The sequence below is a fragment of the Gambusia affinis genome, linkage group LG10, assembly GCF_019740435.1.
Source record: "Gambusia affinis linkage group LG10, SWU_Gaff_1.0, whole genome shotgun sequence".
Taxonomy (NCBI): domain Eukaryota; kingdom Metazoa; phylum Chordata; class Actinopteri; order Cyprinodontiformes; family Poeciliidae; genus Gambusia; species Gambusia affinis.
This window is the reverse complement of record NC_057877.1, coordinates 5,785,306-5,802,749: the sequence shown is the minus strand read 5'-3', so window position 1 is coordinate 5,802,749 and position 17,444 is coordinate 5,785,306. Positions and strand designations below refer to the sequence as shown.

The 17,444-nt window shown below is 41.5% G+C and overlaps 2 protein-coding genes across 8 annotated transcripts in view; both read left to right on the top strand.

Moving 5' to 3' along the window:
* The window catches only part of reps2 (RALBP1 associated Eps domain containing 2), a 31,541-nt gene extending 21,996 nt beyond the window's left edge, over window positions 1-9,545 (top strand). The window contains exons 18-21 of the mRNA XM_044129325.1: window positions 3,001-3,102; window positions 3,218-3,354; window positions 5,517-5,622; window positions 8,508-9,545. Coding sequence (XP_043985260.1) covers window positions 3,001-3,102; window positions 3,218-3,354; window positions 5,517-5,622; window positions 8,508-8,576 — 414 coding nt within the window. The 3' untranslated portion in view covers window positions 8,577-9,545. The remainder of the gene's footprint in view (window positions 1-3,000; window positions 3,103-3,217; window positions 3,355-5,516; window positions 5,623-8,507) is intronic.
* A 3,899-nt stretch (window positions 9,546-13,444) lies between these two features.
* nhsa (Nance-Horan syndrome a (congenital cataracts and dental anomalies)) overlaps window positions 13,445-17,444 on the top strand; it is a 68,655-nt gene continuing 64,655 nt past the window's right edge. For 4 of the 7 annotated variants that reach the window (XM_044128931.1, XM_044128929.1, XM_044128930.1 and 1 more), the window contains exon 1: window positions 13,446-13,954. In XM_044128931.1, the coding sequence (XP_043984866.1) occupies window positions 13,657-13,954 (298 nt within the window). In that variant the 5' untranslated portion in view covers window positions 13,446-13,656. Of the gene's footprint in view, window positions 13,955-17,444 lie in introns of all 7 variants that reach the window. The other 3 variants (XM_044128933.1, XM_044128932.1, XM_044128927.1) reach the window with 2 other exon arrangements.

Sequence of the window (17,444 nt, the reverse complement as noted above, 5' to 3'; positions counted from 1 at the left end):
ATGTTGTGCAGAAGCCTGGTTCATTTGATTCCAGGCCCGTTCGCTTCATTCAAGTGTGTCAGAACTCTGACGCCTTTGAAAATGCCCTGGGACTGAAGTTGGACCCCGAATCTAAACAATTCTGTTCTACCGCTGGTTTCATGTCCTCTAACCAGGTTGGATCCAGAACCTTCCTTTATTCTGCTCCATTCTGCTTCTCCATCAGCTTGGAGTGAACTAAAGAAAAAAAACAACATCATTTTTGGTTTAACACCACACATCTGAGCTCCCCTGTCCTCACACACGTCATTTTGGATGCAGGCCGAAAAGGTCAAAGTTGACCCTCGTGTGCCCAGGGCACATTCCACAGATTGACTGCTCCCCCTACAGGAATTGGGGCAAATTGCACTTCCATAAAGGCGTGGTGCATTGGAATAAAACAAAATCTTACAAACTGTTTCTGGTCGAGTCTCTTCTAGTAACAAATACTCAGTACACTCAAAATAGGACAAAACTAACTTGCAAGTGACTTTTCAGCAAACAGATTATTTCACTTCTAACAAGAAATATTTCATGTTAGAAGTGAAATAATGGAACTACTACTTTTTTTTCTATCAATACTGACTTAAAACAATCTCTCATATCTTGCTGAAATGTTACTTGTAAATTAGTCTTTTCATTTCAAGTGTACTGACAATTTTTCACTAGAAACCAGGTAGCTAGGACTTCTAGGATTTTGTAAGTTTTGCAGTGCAACTTCTTAAGACAGAGTTTTAAAGCTACACCAAGAAAATAAAAACATAATCAAATTACGAGAATAAGGCTGAAATAATACAAGAATAACACTTTGTTCTTGTATTATTTTGACTTTATTATCATACTAGTTTATTCTGGTAATATTATGACTTTAGTTTTGTAATTTTATTTAAGTTTTCTTCTCTTTATGGCCCTAATATTCCATCATAACTAAGATAGTTGGTTGTTTTCTTCTGTTTTCTATTTAGGAATTTTTGAGCTAAATACAGATCTTTGTCACATTTTTCAGAATTTTTATCTGTAAACTTCTTTCCTCCTTCAAAATTCACTTCATGTAGGAACTTAGCATAAAACACCTACAGGGTTTTTTTTTGTTTTTTTTTGTCTGTAACGCGGCAAAATCTGCAGCCGTTGAGGGAGCATGAATACTTTAGCAAGGCGTTGTGTGACGCAGAGTTTTTTCTGGGGGTTTTTTGCTCCTCTTCAGTTTTGAAGAGCCCTCTCTTGGTTTTTGCACCTCATTAGTCCAGCTGACCTCAGCTGCTTTTTAAAAAGCAACTCCTCTCAGACAGTGACGGCGCAGCCAGCGGCTGTGAGGCGACCACACATGCTGCCCCTGGGGCTAATAAAGCTCCGTTGCAACTGCACCAACCACTCCAGTGCATTAAAATGTTTCCAGGCTGCGGTCGTGTTTCACATGGAGTCACTTTGAGAGTCGGCTGCGTTCTCTGCTTAATGTTTCTTGAGGTTTGTTTGGTGCGTTTAGGAGCAGAGTCTGTCTTTTTTAATTTTTTTAAACCTTTTGAGAATTTCAGCCTGGACTAAAATGGAGGCAGCAGAACTGAACCTTTAGATTACACGTGCAAACTCCAGGCCTGGGGGCCAAATGCGGCCCGCTGGAGCTCTTCACGTGGTCCTCTAGATTCTGGAGGAAACACAAATAGAACCTTCAAGATAACAACTGTGTGCAAATCAGTCTCTAATGTTCTTTGCGGAAATTAGCCAAGAATCAAAGATCCTTGAATTTTTTTCACACTGATGCATAATTGTGAGTTTATTGTTCATTTTCTGGAACAAAAATTGTCAAAAACATTGGATAAAATTGATGCTGACTTCAACCTGCAGGTGGCAGTACCTTTTACCGCTACTACACCGCTGCCTCAGCCTTACTTGAAGTCAGTTTATAACCTGAGATCGATGTGGAGAGCAACAAAAATAACCCCCACCACATTTATTGTCACACATCACAAAATTCCCTGCACATATTTCTAAAGTAGCGACACAAAATTGGTCATTTTGCCTGCAAAAAAAATCACAAATTCCTGGAGGGAAGTAGTATTTTTTATTAATTTTTTAAAAATTATTATTATTTTTGTTGAAACGGTCAGTATGTCATGAGATGGATGATCTGTGAAAAAAAAAATCACACTCCTGCGTCCTCCCAGTGCTCCGTAGAAACAACCATTCAGAGCCAGGAGGCGGGTCTTAGCGCTATCAATCACCCTACGTGTGGCTGCTCATTCTGAATGCTCAGTCCAGTTAGCATCATGGACAGTGATGACAGCGGATAATAGTTTTTTCTGCAGCGGTAGGTTGTTTAGTAAGTCTTTAGTACACAAGGTTGACTGACAGCGCTAAAACACTCCTCTGTTTTTTGACCGGGTGCATTTTTCCAGACGTCGATAGCGGCTCCGGGAGGAGGCGGAGGAGCTCAAACTTTTCACAGATTGTGTCGTATTGTGACGTCACGACAGTTTCAACAAATGTGGAAAAACAAACATTTTTTTTTTTCATGTTACTTTAACGGGTCCATCAACACTTTCCGCATTCTGAAAACTGAGTGTGACAGCTGCGCTTTACATGAACTCGCCCTCGGAAGGAGAAGAAATAGGACGCGCGAGGCCCTTCTTTGCACTTCTGCACTGTTAACCTCTGCTAACTGAAAACAGGTGGCGATAAATCAAACAAGAGAAGAATGGCTGAAATGCAGCGAATAGGTGTAGTAAAAGTAAGTTAATCCATCATGGCTGCGCTCCCCTCGGCCCCCCCTTCCCCAAAGCTCCTGGAGAGCAGTACATCACCTCCCCGGTCTTTCACCCCCACTCCTCCCCAGGTGCTGATTTACCGCCGGTCGGAGCAGATGCATTTCATCCTGCCTCTTTTATAGCCGCGCTCTCATGTCGTCTCACCCTGTCACGACATCCACACTCCCGTCCTCCAGGAAGAGTCCCTCCATCATTTTGCTTTCTCCTCTCTGTGTTTTTGGGGGGAGGGTTACAGGAGGAGAGCGGCGTGAAGCTGGAAGAGCCGGGTCCGGCCTCCAGGTTTGGACTGAGTTCTGAAGACCTGGGAAGCACTTCCCAACAGGTTGGAAGAAACAAAAACAAAAAAATGAGGCTGCGCTGGTTTGTGTATTTTAGTGTTGTGTTTCAGCCGGAAGGAGCTGATTTTTTTATTTTTTTATTGTTGTTTTTTTTTTCAGGACGTCTCCGGCACGCCTCACGGTCAGGTGCCACAAAAGCCGATTCGGAGGAAGTACCACCCGGAGAGCCAGAGCCTGGAGACCGGAGCTCCGCCTCCTGCCATGCCATTCCTACCTCCTGCCAAAACCAGCCAAAAGTCAGTGAAGGATTTTCAATTCTGACACTTTCCTCGATTTAATCAGGTAGAGGTTTGAGAAGCGGTAGCGAAACTTTTGCCTTCCACAGCGATTCACATTCCTCGGATTTTTCCACGTTTTGTCACGTTTCAACCACAGATTCAGTGTGAGATGGGATTTAATGTGACTGTGTGAAGTGGAAGTGGAAGGAAAAATATACTTTTTTGTTTTTTGTTGTTTTTTTTAGATATTGCTGTGTGCACATTACAGTGCCTTTAAAAAATTATGCACCCCCTTGGATGTTTTACCCTTATGATTGTGTTTACAAATCAATCATGATGAACAAAATTGGTCCCTTTTCACAAAAAATTACATAAAGAAACAAGATAGATAGATAGATAGATAGATAGATAGATAGATAGATAGATACAACTGCAAAAGTTGAGTTTCACTGACTCAATTTTTGCAGTGATACTGAAAACTTTATCACTTTTGCAGTGATAAAGTCGAGTCAAACTGAGAATTATGTGAATATAACATGTAGACCAATAAGTTTTAGTTTCTGAAGAGTCAAAACAGAGAAAAAATTATGTGTCATGTGACCTGAATGAGTAAATAAACCTCCATTTGCCCGCGTGTCAACATGTACATATTGTTGCGCTGCCATCTAGTGGTCAAAACATGAATTGAGCCAAAAACGCAGCCATTTTTTTTTTACACATTAAATTTCACTCACAAATAAATACAACGTGGTTTCCAGGAATAAATAAAAATATTGAAAAACTGCAGGAAAAAAAATTTAAACAACCTTATATTAACAATTTTAACCTTTTAATTGTAGTGAATTTACCTTACTGTAATAAAATGGAATACACTTAACCATGTGAAAAAAATCCCACGCGCAGAATCAATTCAGCAGAATGACCAGTTCTTCAAGTACCGGCAACCAAACAGTAAAGTCATAGAAACTCATAAGTAATTCCTGTTTCCTTGGAAGAAAATATGACTTCAAATTTATGCCTATTTCTGTTAGCTGCTCTCAACCATGGGAAAGACCAGAGAACATGCTATATAAATGAGGCAGATGTGTGTAGAGCTTGGAAAACAGCTGCTCCCATATCCACATTAAGTGTGATGGTTGCATAATTTAAACAAACTGGAAATGTGACAAACAAGCATGATTTTGAGCCCATGTTTATGGGAGGCTTTTCTAGCCTACAATCAGAAATGTTAACTTTCTTTAGAGAAACCCTCGTTTAATCCGCTTTGACTGAACTCTCTAGTTTGCTGTTCTAAAAAGTCCAAATTGTTTGGGCCCACCTTAAAACATATGTCTTGGTTTTGTTGAAGACCGCTCAAAAAGCAGGAGGTGAACTCTGGTGCAATGCATTCTGGGTAAATACAACCAAAAAACCCTCTGGAGTCTAGTGTTGGCGGGAGAAATGGCTCGCGGCCTTTTACCAAAGACAAAAGACAATCGCTAAAATCTGACACTGTTTTCATTTACATCTTGTGAAGAAGGAAGTTGCGCTCGTCTTCTTCAGACGTTTTCGAGTCGTTTCCTTCTGTAGTTCTTGGTGGAGCGCCGCCACAGGTGAGGAGGGGAACTGGCTTTTCTAAGGGTTTGGATTGTTTGACCTAAATCCCATAGAAAATTTGTAAAGTCTTCATTTTGGGATTAAACTACTGCAGAGTAAGCTAAAAGCATTTATTGATTTATTTATTTATGTATTTATTTTTACACCTTGCTACCAGTTGGTTGCCAGTCAGTTTGACGGTTGCTCCATTTCCAAATGCAGATAATTGGCTTTAATAACCTTCAGGTATTTCATTTACTTATTGGAACTTTGTTTACTGGGACAATGTGTTCAGGAATTTGGATAAGTCCACTCTCGGTTGTGTAATTTGGGAGAATCCATGAAATCCACCCAGAACTGACACTATATCTGATTAAAAGAAGACATAAGGACTTTAGCATGTGTGTCCCCGTCTCCTTGTTGTAAAGTAGACGGCGACTATCAATAACAACACTGACTGCTTGCAGACAGATACGGCGCTTCTACTGCGTAACGTTTGGAGCAATTCGTTCCATTTCCAAACTGATTAAAGTGACTGTTTATATACTTTTGTACCTGGAGAGCGGAGCGTAAAGGCTAATAAATCTGGCTAATCCCTCCGTCAGGCTGCTGTCCCGACAGAAGAGAGAAATCCAGATGGCGATCCGTAAGAACCGGGAGACCAACGCTGTGCTGCGGCGTCTCAACAGCGAGCTCCAGCAGCAGCTGAAGGTGAGAGCCGCTTCACTCAGCCTGCGGTCGCCTCGGTTACCACACACTCAAGATAACGACGGCAACAAAATTCAATAATGAAAAGGCATTTTTTTCTTCATCCTATTTTGTAACTGTCCATTTTTCTTCATATACTTCAATTCAATAAAAAAATAAGAATAATTTGAACATAACAGTATGAAGTAGAAAGGGTTAGTTCCTTCCTTCCTTTGTTCTTTCTTCTTTTCCTTTCTCTCATCTTGTCTTCCTTCCTTCATTCTCTTTCCTCCTTCCCTTCATCCTTCTCTTCCATCCCTCTCTGATTCTGTTCCCTACACAAACTCTGGCCACAGTAGGAACATTTGTCGTTTATTGATAATTAAAAATCACATTTTAATATTGTTATATAAGCATTGCTAGCCTAAAACATTTCCAGCAGAGTTTAGAAAAGTCTCTGACTCCTTCATGACAAACAATCTGGCCTGGGATCAGTGGTTACCCACAGAGAGCTTTGCTAAGGGGAGTGTGCGTTTATCTATGTGAATCTGACGACATTCCAAGACCTCCGCCTCCTCCGGGGTGGCGTACAGGGAGACCCGGAGTGGGAAAACTATTCCCTCGGGAGCTTAAAGGCAGCGACGTTTGAGTCTTCACAGTCCAATCCAACAACGGGGACAGAGGCTTACACCCTGCTTTACCCACGGACACAAGAGGCGGTGCGCCGTTCGTGTGAATTCTCCTGGTTTTCAGCCGACAGCCAGCACTCCCACAAGTCGGTGAAAAGTTCCCCCCATTCCCACCCCACCGAACTCCGACCTCTCTGCCCCCTCTCTGCCTGTCACTCCCAGCAGAACGAATGGCAAAGACTCGGCTGTTTGCGTTAGGGATCTGCCTGTGGCACACACGGCCGCGCTGCCAACACATGCTGCATGCCTGTCATTTTCCCCAGTAAGCGATCCAAGAGCCAAACCTTGCGGCGCTCTTTACGACGGAGGCTGGGGAACACAAAAGAGGAGAGGGGCGAGCAACAGGCCTTTTTTTTTTTTTTTTTTGGACAACCAGTTGGATTCCTCCATCAGTTTAAGCTCTTTTATAATCAGGTTCTCGGTTTTGCTCAAAAGGTCACCTGGGTATGATTTACGCTCAATCTAATTCCGCCGCGTCGCTAAAAGCATTCGAGGAATTCTGCAGAGAAAGGCATACGTGTCTTTATATAGAGCCGGGCCTCGTTGGAATACCGAACGGGCCCCGGCGCAACTGTCCTCTTCAAAATAGAGCCGGGGCCCATCAGGCATCTCGACTGCAGGGACACTCCAGGATGGAGTGGGAGCTTTTTGTCTGACTTTACTGTCCAAAATCTTACCAAGTGTTTCTGGTCCAGTTTCTAGAGCAACTAGTTTAGCACACTTGAAATAATCAATAAAGTAGCTTTCCAGCAGGATAGATGACTTTGTTTTGAGTCAATAATTCCTCAATATTGATGGAAAAAAGTGCTGGTTCCACTGGCTGATTGTTTCACTTATAACAAGGGAACAATGTTGTGTGATCAGTGAAATAATCTGCCAGTGGAGCCAGTTCTTTTTTTCATCAACATTAAGAAATTCCTAACTCAAAATGAGCTCGTAAAGCTGAAAAGCTTCTTGTAAGTTAGTTTTCTCATATCTCCAGTGCGCTGACATATTTGCACTAGAAACTGGACCAGAAATACTTGGTTAGGTTTGGGTTTTTTGCAGTGCAGCAGTGGGATCATTTTACGACCCTCGCAGAAGGAAGTAGTTACATTGCGTCATTCCGCGTAGCGACAACCAATAACGGTTATGAGACACCTACTCACTCAGAAAGATTGGGTCGGTATTCCCTGAACGTCGGCTGGTGCTGGACACGAAGCAAATATTCCTCCTTCACTTCGTAATTTATTCCAGGTGTGGAAATATTATGAAGGAAGCCACCCTGGACTCTTTCTTCGGGACAAATCCATCATCCCCTCAGCGTCTGAACTGGGAACGTATCCGATCTTATCTCCGGGTGTTCGACAACTTCATATTCTTCACATTAGGGGAATTTTCTCTGGTTAAGGTGTTTGTTTGTTTTTTTGTAATAAAGATAAGTTCTTACAGATTTTCCACATTTTGTCACTTTTTAACCACACTATTTATGGGATTTTACGCGGACCGACAGCTGAAAGCCCCTGTGACTTGCCGAAGAGTTACTTGTCAGCCAGTTTTGTCTGATTCAAAGTGTGCAAAGATATTTGCACTAGACACCAGAATGACGAACAAGCTTATTTTTAACCAAACATTCACCGGATACAGACACCCACCTGCGTTTTACATCGAAAAATAATTAATTTGGAAAAAAACGCCTCCTTAGCCTGATTTCTATTTTGTAATTGTTATTCACATGAAATACTTTCATTTTGGTCTTCAAAATACCAACATTTCCAAATAGCTTTACATTTTGTTCCATCTGATGATGTAAGTTTTAAATACTAATTGATGTTTTGATCACTACTTGAGTTGCCTTTTTTACCAAATACTCATTTACTCTTGAGTGATTTCCTGGACGGCTACTTTTTACTTTCACTTGAGTAGAAATATGTTAAGCTAATGCTACGTAGCCACCTCTGGTCCAGTGACTGCTGGAGGTGAGCAAGTGACGGGACCAGATTGTCAAAATCACCGCCACATTAGACTTGTCATCACATCCAAATGAGCTTTTGGCTCAGTGTCACTTTTCCGTTTTGTTCAACCCTGTGGGTTAATGAGGGAACAAGCAAGGCAGCCTTTTGAGTTCCCTCCTGTCGTCACCATGGTAAACAAAGCAAACAAGGGTAAATGTGCCTGAGGTGGAACGTTTGTTCCGTGTGAACTTGATCAGAGCCCGTGCTTCCTTGTGTTTGGCTGCAGGTGGTTCACCGGGAGAGAGTCACCTTGGAGGCCCAGCTGGAGCTCCTGCGGCCCCTGGCCTCGACATGACGGACAGGGGACATGTGGGGGAGGCCCCCCCGAGGTCCGGCTGGGGTCGCCGACCCGGCGTTTGCGTCGAAACGCATCGGCTCGGATTCGGTTAGCGAGAGCAACGTTTTGAAGCTGAAGTTTGTGTTTTTCTTATAAACGCGATGTACGTCTCAAAGGGCTCAGACGTTTTAGAAGCAAAAATCAAATTGTTGACTTGACAAAACGGGGAATCCTTGTTTTAACAGGAACCCCTGAAACCAATCACTATTAGATTTAACCATGTGAAGGAAAAAAAAAAAGTTTTTTTGTTTGTTTTTTTAATCATTGTATGTCAGCACATGTAAAATATGACTAACTTATTCTTTCCTTCCTACTGTCCTGTTAGTTTCTACATGTGAACGTTTGCAGCACATGTAGTAGTTTGCACACACTCCCGTGAGTCTGAATGTGCACTTCCTGTGGCGATCACGACAACTTGTGTTTTTAAATTTACAGGGCGTCGCATTAGTCCCGGCATGCACAATATAAAGCAGATAAAGGTGCTACAGATTCCATTTTCCGTCTTAAAAATATAAATACAGCGGGAAAAGATGTATGCAAAAAAATAAAAATAAAAAAAAATCTTGGGTATGTGAGACTAAAATGCAGAACGACACACTGAAGAATGTTAACTGATTTTCATCAGAGCTGCACAATTCACTTGAAAAGTTGCTGTTTTTGATTTAAATCATTGTCTTTTTTTTTATCTATTCTTGTAATTTTTTGATCTTTGACGCCAGTTTTACTGCTTTACATGCGCTAGACCCGTACAAGCCCAAATCTAAAGCTTGCTTTCTCCCATTAGACTCACAGGACGATCGAGGAGTTGATGAGCTCCATGTTGCTGCATGTGTGCTAAAATGTTGTGCACTGGACTGTGAAAATAACCTGAAGTCATGCACCGACAAGATGCAAATCAGAACGGTCAATAAAGATATCTATTTTTAATGCTTGACTTATCTTTTTTTTTTTTTTTTTTCATTACTGCAAAGCTTATGAGTAAATCTGACTCGGTACTCTGAACGTCGCAGATGTTGGCCGAACCTGCAAGAGCTTCCGATCAGATGCTAGAAAGATTATTCTGACAGAAATCTCATGAGTTTTCTTCTGTTAGTATTTATAATCACAAGCAGCTCTGAGCTACAAGAAGTTTATGAAAAACTCAAACGTTCAAATTCAAATGTTTTTATTTGTCAAGAGACATTAATCAACATCATACAACGTTATTGTGCCCACGTTAGCTAAAATAAGCTCATTTTCTTATTTTAGTTATGACCAACCTAAACATTGGTTATTAAAAGATTAATAGTTTGTATTTTTAGGGATATTGTAATTTGTATGTATTGGGGGCTTTCACTTTTTTATCTTATGGTGACAATAAATCCTGTCACATTACTTCAAATTAAGCTAATTTTTAAAATTTTTACCTAAAAAGGTTCTTAACTTATTTAAACCAACTGTTTACTATAACTATGTCAAAAAAGGGGTTAAAAATCCACTTAATATATTTGATTAAAGTCTTCATTGCAATTTGCTATACACCCCAAAATTTACTGGACTTGGCTTAATTGTTAGCAAAACCTTGAAATCTTCAAATTATATTCACTTATCTTTTTCAGTGTATTACAATGTTACAATTTGCACCGTTCACAAAATTAAAGTCGCAGAACCTGCGATTCCATTAACCATAAAGTTTGCTCAAATTGAATTTATGAAAATGAATTTGCATAGTGGACACGCACACAAACAAAAAAATAAACACATTTTTTCGATGAAAAGTTTCTATTGAAAAAAGCGGGTCCTTTTTCAGCAGTATCGAAATAGATTTATTTAGCAAAACTGTAATGGAAACACTATCTTCGCACCACACGAGTCATGTGATCAACCAGACATTACTGCTGGCGGAAACGACGAAGAATACGACAGGAGGCGGTAGGAGGTGGGTGTTCTGTTTTGTTTTGTTGTTTTTTTTTCCAACAATGTGGTGCTGGAAAGAGCCTGACAGCTTACTGTTCTTCTGCACTATAACCAATATTTACCTGCTGCATTAACCTTCCTGTTCTCCTCCCATACTCATAGGTTTTGTTTCTTATGCATCACGAGAGAGCTGCAAGTATTCATGCAAACAGACAGCTTAGCTGGGGGCATTTCTCACTCAACTATAAATACCACTTAAAAGTGTTCGCTTTGCATTGCCACATGACAGCTGCACGGCACGGGGAAACTACTATATGCAAGTTGTGTGTGGACTCTAAGTATATGCCTGCTTAATATAATTGCAGCCCCAGCTGACTCCCACCTAGTCTGCTGCTGGGTTATTACCACTGATGAAGAATCAAGCTGGAGACGGTGAGACTTAACGCTCTCAAACACAAATCCACAGTGACAGAAATGTCATTAAAATGTGTTGAAGAAGTGGAAAACATTGCAGTAACTTGACGCTTTGTGTCTGTTCGAGCCCCCACGCTGAAGCCAACTCTTCTCACAATGTAGATTACCAGCTTTAATGTGTTCAAGTTTGCTCTTTTGTTGCCGCAACATTACTCTAAGATGACGACATACGCCACGTCTCTCGTCGCTCCTTTGTCCCCAAGCCGGGCTTTGCAAAGGTTGCACTTCTGCTGTGGACATTAGCTAGGCCACGGGACGCGCTTTCGGACCGCCACCTCTTTCTATTCTGGCTCCGTCAGCTGGTGGGATTTAGCTAAACACTCATTCAGCAAAAGTGAATGCGGCCCGGTCCAGGCTGTCGGGCCTCCACACCGAGGTGAAAGCAACAGCCGCCTATCAGCCCACGGCAAAAAATGCACTGAAGGGAGAAGAAATTCTTGTTAATAAGAGGAAGAACTTTGCATAAGTATTGAAAATCTGTTATATGCCAACATTTGCGAGAATTGGGATTAGTAACTAAATTCTCCTTGAAGTTTTATCTAATCTTTATTTTAAAAAAAATGATTTTTACATATTTGTGAAAATCATCATGTTGTGAGACAGATAATCTTTGAAAAAAAAAATAAAAAAACTGATCTCCTCCGCCTTCTCCCAGTACAAACTGCAGAAATAACCACTCAGTCAGAAACAACCAATCAGAGCCAGGAGGAGGGTCTTACCGCTGTCAATCACTCTCCTGCTCACACCCCCTCAAGCTCGCTCTCTACTACTGCAGACTACGACCTGTAGTCTAGTAGAGTTGACACAGCCTGCCACGAATGCTAAGGCTAGTTAGCATCTCCAACAGTAAGTTGTTTCTCTGCCAGTAGCTCACGTACACAAAGTTGATTGACATCGCTAAGACCCGCCTCCTTTCTCTGGCTGTTTCGGAACAATCATTACTGTAATTACTTTCATCTTTTATCTATTTTTAAATGTTTTGTTTTGAAATTAGGGATGCATGATATATCGGCTTTAACATCAATATCGTCTGATGTTGGTTGTTTTTTTAACATATTGGTATCAATCTTATAAGTAAAACCAGGCTAATTTTTATTACCGATATTTATTTCCATGTTGTTGCCATTTGTGTTTCAGGAGGGGAGGGGTTTGGTCATGTAATACTGATTATAGGAGCTTGTTTTGGGTCAACAATTCCTTAATATTGATTTTTTTGGTAAAGTACTTATTCTACTGGCAGATTATTTCACTTATCACAAGACATTTTTTCCCATGTTTTTAGTGGAATAATCTGCCAATGGAATCAGTGCTTTTTAATCAATATTAGGGAATTATTGACTCTAAACAAGCTCCTAAATCTTGCTGAAAAGTGACATAAATTACAAAAATTTACTTTCATTTTCTAAAAATCTTGCGTGTTCCCTAGCAGAGAAAAGGCCCAAGCCTTTTTGGGGCGCTAAGAAAATTTTCATTTGAGATATCAACATAACTCCAGATCCTGTATCATTCCTAAGCTAATTTATACGTGTGGCATAGCTACAATAATTAGCATTAGCATCATTTGTAATTAGTTGCATCATACCAGTGTTATGGCTGTAGCAACCTAAAATAAAAATAAATTACAGTATTTGGATTTTGAAATGCAGAGTTGTGTTTAGATGTGCCGTAATATTTTAATTATTTGAAACTCGAAGACTAAATTTACAATAAAAAAAGTTTGATATCTTACAAATATTTCCCCAAAAGTGGCAGCAGCCAATGGCAGGATATTAAGATATTATTCTATTTTTTGTGTGAAAACTATTAAAAATAAATATATATAAATGGGTTCTCATAGTTAGTTTGTATTATTCATTATTATTCTAAATATAGTTTATTCCCACATTATGCTTGGTGCTTTTGGAGGCCCCCTGGTGGTGTGGAGGCACCAAGCAGCCGCTTAACTCGCATATGTCCTGGGACAGATCTGTTCCCTAGCAGTTTTTTACTTTTAACAAGTTTTGACAGTAACATTTTTTTTGCCTCATTACTCAGTTTGGATTAAATATCTTTTCCCTCCTATGAATAAACGTATTCCAAATGAAGGTCAGACTTATCGCGTGTTTCAGTTTGAGATGCTGCTGTTGCAATAAAGTATAATTTTACTTTAAGGCATTTTGCATGTTGCTTTTAGGGGTTTCAACCCTTTTCTTTCCCACCAAAAGTGGCACTATATGTAGCACTTAAAAATGGTTTATACTCAACACTGAAGGAGGAGCACTTAAGTAAATACATTTAATAAAGCTGTGATACAAATAGGTTGTTTGGACTGACCCTCGTTCTTAATATTATGGCGTCTTCGCTATCTCTCTTTATTACACATTCACACTTCAGACTCCGGGTCCCCTTGGAAATCCACTCCAGGTTTTAACCGCTGCCGTTTTTTAAAAAAACCACCTCTAGTTTAGAGGAGTGAAAAACACACCAGCATTAGGGCAGCAGATGACCCGGCGCAGCAGCCAGGAGCACACCAGTCCTCTCCCTGACAAACGAAAGGGATGGGGGGCATCAGCCGCAGCTGAGCTCCGAACGGCTGGACCAGGGGAGCGAGGGGACGCAGCAGCTTTCTGCCCCCACTTGGGTGACTTTTTGCTGGATTTCTCAGCCCCCTACTCCTCTCCACAACAACATGCCATTTGCCAAAAGAGCCGTGAAGCCCCAGTTACTGTGCAGGTATCGCAGCCCAAGCGACGTGGTGGAGGAGCAGGAGGAGGCTCTGCTTTTCGATGATCTGGTCTCCATCAGTAACGTGGCTCTGTCCCGGACCCTGCGGCAGCTGTCGGACCTGGCCAAACATGCCTGCTCCATTTTCCAGGAGCTGGAAAGCGACCTGGCGTCCACCAACCAGCGGGTCAGAGGGCTTCAGGGGAAAATCACCCAACTCCAGCAGTGCTGCTCCGAGCTGGACCCCAAACAGGAGGCAGTGCGTGAGTACTCCGCTCCACACTCGCACAAGGCGCGCGCGTCTTGCTTCTTTCACTCGGGAGACCCTGCACGAGGACGCAAATTTTTTATTTTTTATTTTTTTAAACAACTTTTAGACAAAACTTAAAGAACTTTACCTAACAAATAGGGCTCATTGTACAAAGATTCGGCTCGCTAAACTTTTTTTTTTTTTTTTTTTTTTTTAATTCGTAAACACGTTGTTTACATTTTTAAAGTTATTTTTTTGTTGTAGCAGTCTTTCCGTCACGCAAGGCTCAGTGGTAGGGGCGTATGACGCTGTCTTCACCTCATGTCAGCAGCTCTTTAAAACCAGCTATTACGCTGTTGTTTCTCTTCCAAAGAACGTCCTTCAGTAGCTCTGTCATTGTGACTTTATAACAAGCATGTGTCAGCTAACATTGCCAAATGACGCACTTCGCTGCGTGCGGGGAAGCGCTTCCACTGGTCCTCCGTTTTCCCCTCTAACTTCATCACAACTCAGAGCCGGCCCAATAAAACACGGGGCCTTGAGAAGAGTTTGATTCTGCCTCCCCCTCCCCACCCCCACCACTCATGAACATAATTTTCCAGCTGCATGTTTCAACTCTGAGCGTAAAAAAGTACAGATGTTATGGTGCATTTGGTTTGTACTGAGAAGTCAAATTTATTTATTTATTTTTTTAGTCCTCAGTCAAAAACCCCCCCACTGGAATAAAAACTGGCAGTGATAACATTATCAGCAGGTTCTCAGATTTAGCTCAAATGTTTTTGCAATGTTATTGCTGCAATTTAAAAAAAAAAAATTAATAAAAAAAAATTACAGAGGTCACACAAACACACAGACACATGCACAATTTTTATTTAAATCAAGAAAATATGGCGTCAGTCAGTTGTGTTTGGAAATAGTGAATTGAAACGTTAAGGTCTAAAGGTCAGTTCCGCTCCTCTAAATGCTCAGACGCTCACATAGATTTCCCAAGTCAAACAAATACAAGTCAGCCCATAAATACCAGCAGCCATTGGTCTGGCAGCCATTTCATTTGGTTATACTCACAAGCAGAACCACTATTTAAATTTTCTATTTATAAAGTTTTGAGACTCATTCTACGTAGCGCCAAGTAAAAGTTGAAGGTTTTCTTTGTAAGAAGTTGAGCATTCTTTGGGGCTCCTCTGCTGGCCTGGGATGCTAAACAGCAGCTTAGATTGCTTATATCTCAGGCTGGCTGCCCAAAGTCAAACTCTGTAGTGTTGTAGGAGTTTAATCCTCACAGTAGTATATATATTTTCTTCTTTCTTCCCGCTTCATACGGTGAAGTTCGATTGGCTGATTTGGCAGGAACTCATTACCCTGATACCATGGGAAGGCGGTTGGATATTTATAAAAGTGTGTATGGGTGTGTGTGTGTGTGTGCGTGTGTGTGTGTCTGTGTGAGCACGGCGTCCACAGCTTTGGACACACCCCAGAGGATTTTAACCCACTTCACTTTAGGTTCAGCAGGCCCTTGCACGTTCCCCCAGACCCCTGCTTCCTGTGGTCTCTAAATGGGTAATTTTGCCTTGAGGTATTTATGTGTGGCATGGATAGCTTTCTACTACAACCCCCGTCCCCTTTGGAAAAAAAAAAAAAAAAAAAGAGAGAAAAGCCTGACCCCTTTTAAAGCCAATTGAAACACACTGCAGTCTGCAGAGATTCTTTATTTCAACAGCGAGTAGCCGGTATGTTTTGCTTGCATGCATAGTTGTGCGGTGATACTCAGGCCGCTAGCGTTTCTGTTCGGTCTTGCAGACTGTTTATGTCTGATTTCAGAGCTGTCAGTTTTTGTTTGCGAGGACGTTCCCCTGTGAGGAAGCTTGCAAAATTATTTCTCGAAGAGCGTACATAAACGTTATGCAACATCAGGAGGTGAAAAGGTTAAGCCTTGAATTTCTGATTGGATTTCTGGATGCAATAGCATCTCGCGTGCCGTGTTTTAGTTTTTTTTTCTTTCTTTCTTTCCTTCTTTCTTTCTTCCTCGTTAGCCCCCTTTTGCTTTTAATTGCTCTTAGTTGCTCTTTTCATTGTAACGGTGTCGGGCGCGGTCTTTAACAACAGAACCCCGGTCTCATCTGAATGACAATCGGTGTGAATGGAGCAGTCCGAGGCACGGTGGGCCGTTGGGGGTGGGACGTCCACAAGGTGAAACCTAGAGGAGCGCACCGCTGAGGAGTTGTTTATCACGCTGAAGGAGCAGGCAGATGTTAAACCTGCTGTTAAAGCCTTGGAGCTGCTCGTTGTCATAAACAACCTGCAGGTAACATGGAGTTAGCCTGGGAGTGCATCAGATAAACAGCATTTGAGGTGAAGTTAAATATAGCCAAAGGCCATGTGGTAAAATCTACGTAGGCGGACATCTTTTCTTTTTTGTCTTCCAAGATGTTGATTTATGTAGATTGTCACATCTGCTTCACCGCTTCTACCGGATACGCAGCAGCTTTTCAAAGTAAAAGCAAAAGCCCTGTTTTGTTGAGTCAGAACTTAACAAAACACTTTTTGCTGAAGCCACAGAGTCTCTTTGGAGTGCATCTCTACCAGCTCTGCTCGTCTAGAGTCAGTGTGAAGGTTTCTTGGATAAAAATGCTCCAGCTGAGACAGATTAGGGAGAGAACATTTGTGAAGGCTATTATGTAAGTTTTGCCACGGATTCTCAGTTGGGTTTAGGTCTGGACTTTGACTGGACCTTTCTAAACATGACAATTCTTTGATCCAAACCCTTCAACGCTCCCCTTAACTGGCACGTAAACGGTCTTGATCGGGTTGGAGTTGTGTCATACCAGGTGTGTTCTTGGTACATTTTGCTTTAATCGAACTCTAGTATGTTTGTCTAGAAAGTCCATTTTGTTTGGGGAGATGTGAATGCACAACTGAACTCTGATGAGGACCAAAAGAGCAAACTCTAAAATCCTAGGTTTAGGTTTGATTAAAATGAACTCTGGAACAATTCGAATGCACATACGGATGCGAGCGGAGTGGAGACCGCCCCAAAAGCATGAAGCAAACTATAGCACACAGCATTCTGGGTAAATCCAGCCAAACAAACCTGTTTGTCTAGCGCTAAAAGGAGAAATGGCTCATAGGTTGTTTTTTTTTTTTACCAAAAACAAGAGAAATCCTACAGCTGCTAAAATCTGACACTACTTCATTTCTGTTTCCATTTTGTGAAGAATTTCCATTTTGCTGTCAGTGTCTGCTTCAGAGGGTTTCTTCTTGTCCTTGGTGCAGCGCCGCCACAGGCGAGGAGGGGAAAAGGCCTGACACAGATCAATGTGATTCCGAACAGCACCGGCTGAAAATGAACTAAATGTTGCAATTTTGGTCCCAAATCAAACTGATTCTGCTGGACTACCAGGTGTGAAAACACCCACAGTTTCCATTTCTTTCTTCACTGATGTTTTCTAACATTCCTCTGTCTGAGTCCTTCACAGACCATTTTGATTTGAATAAATTACTCCCAG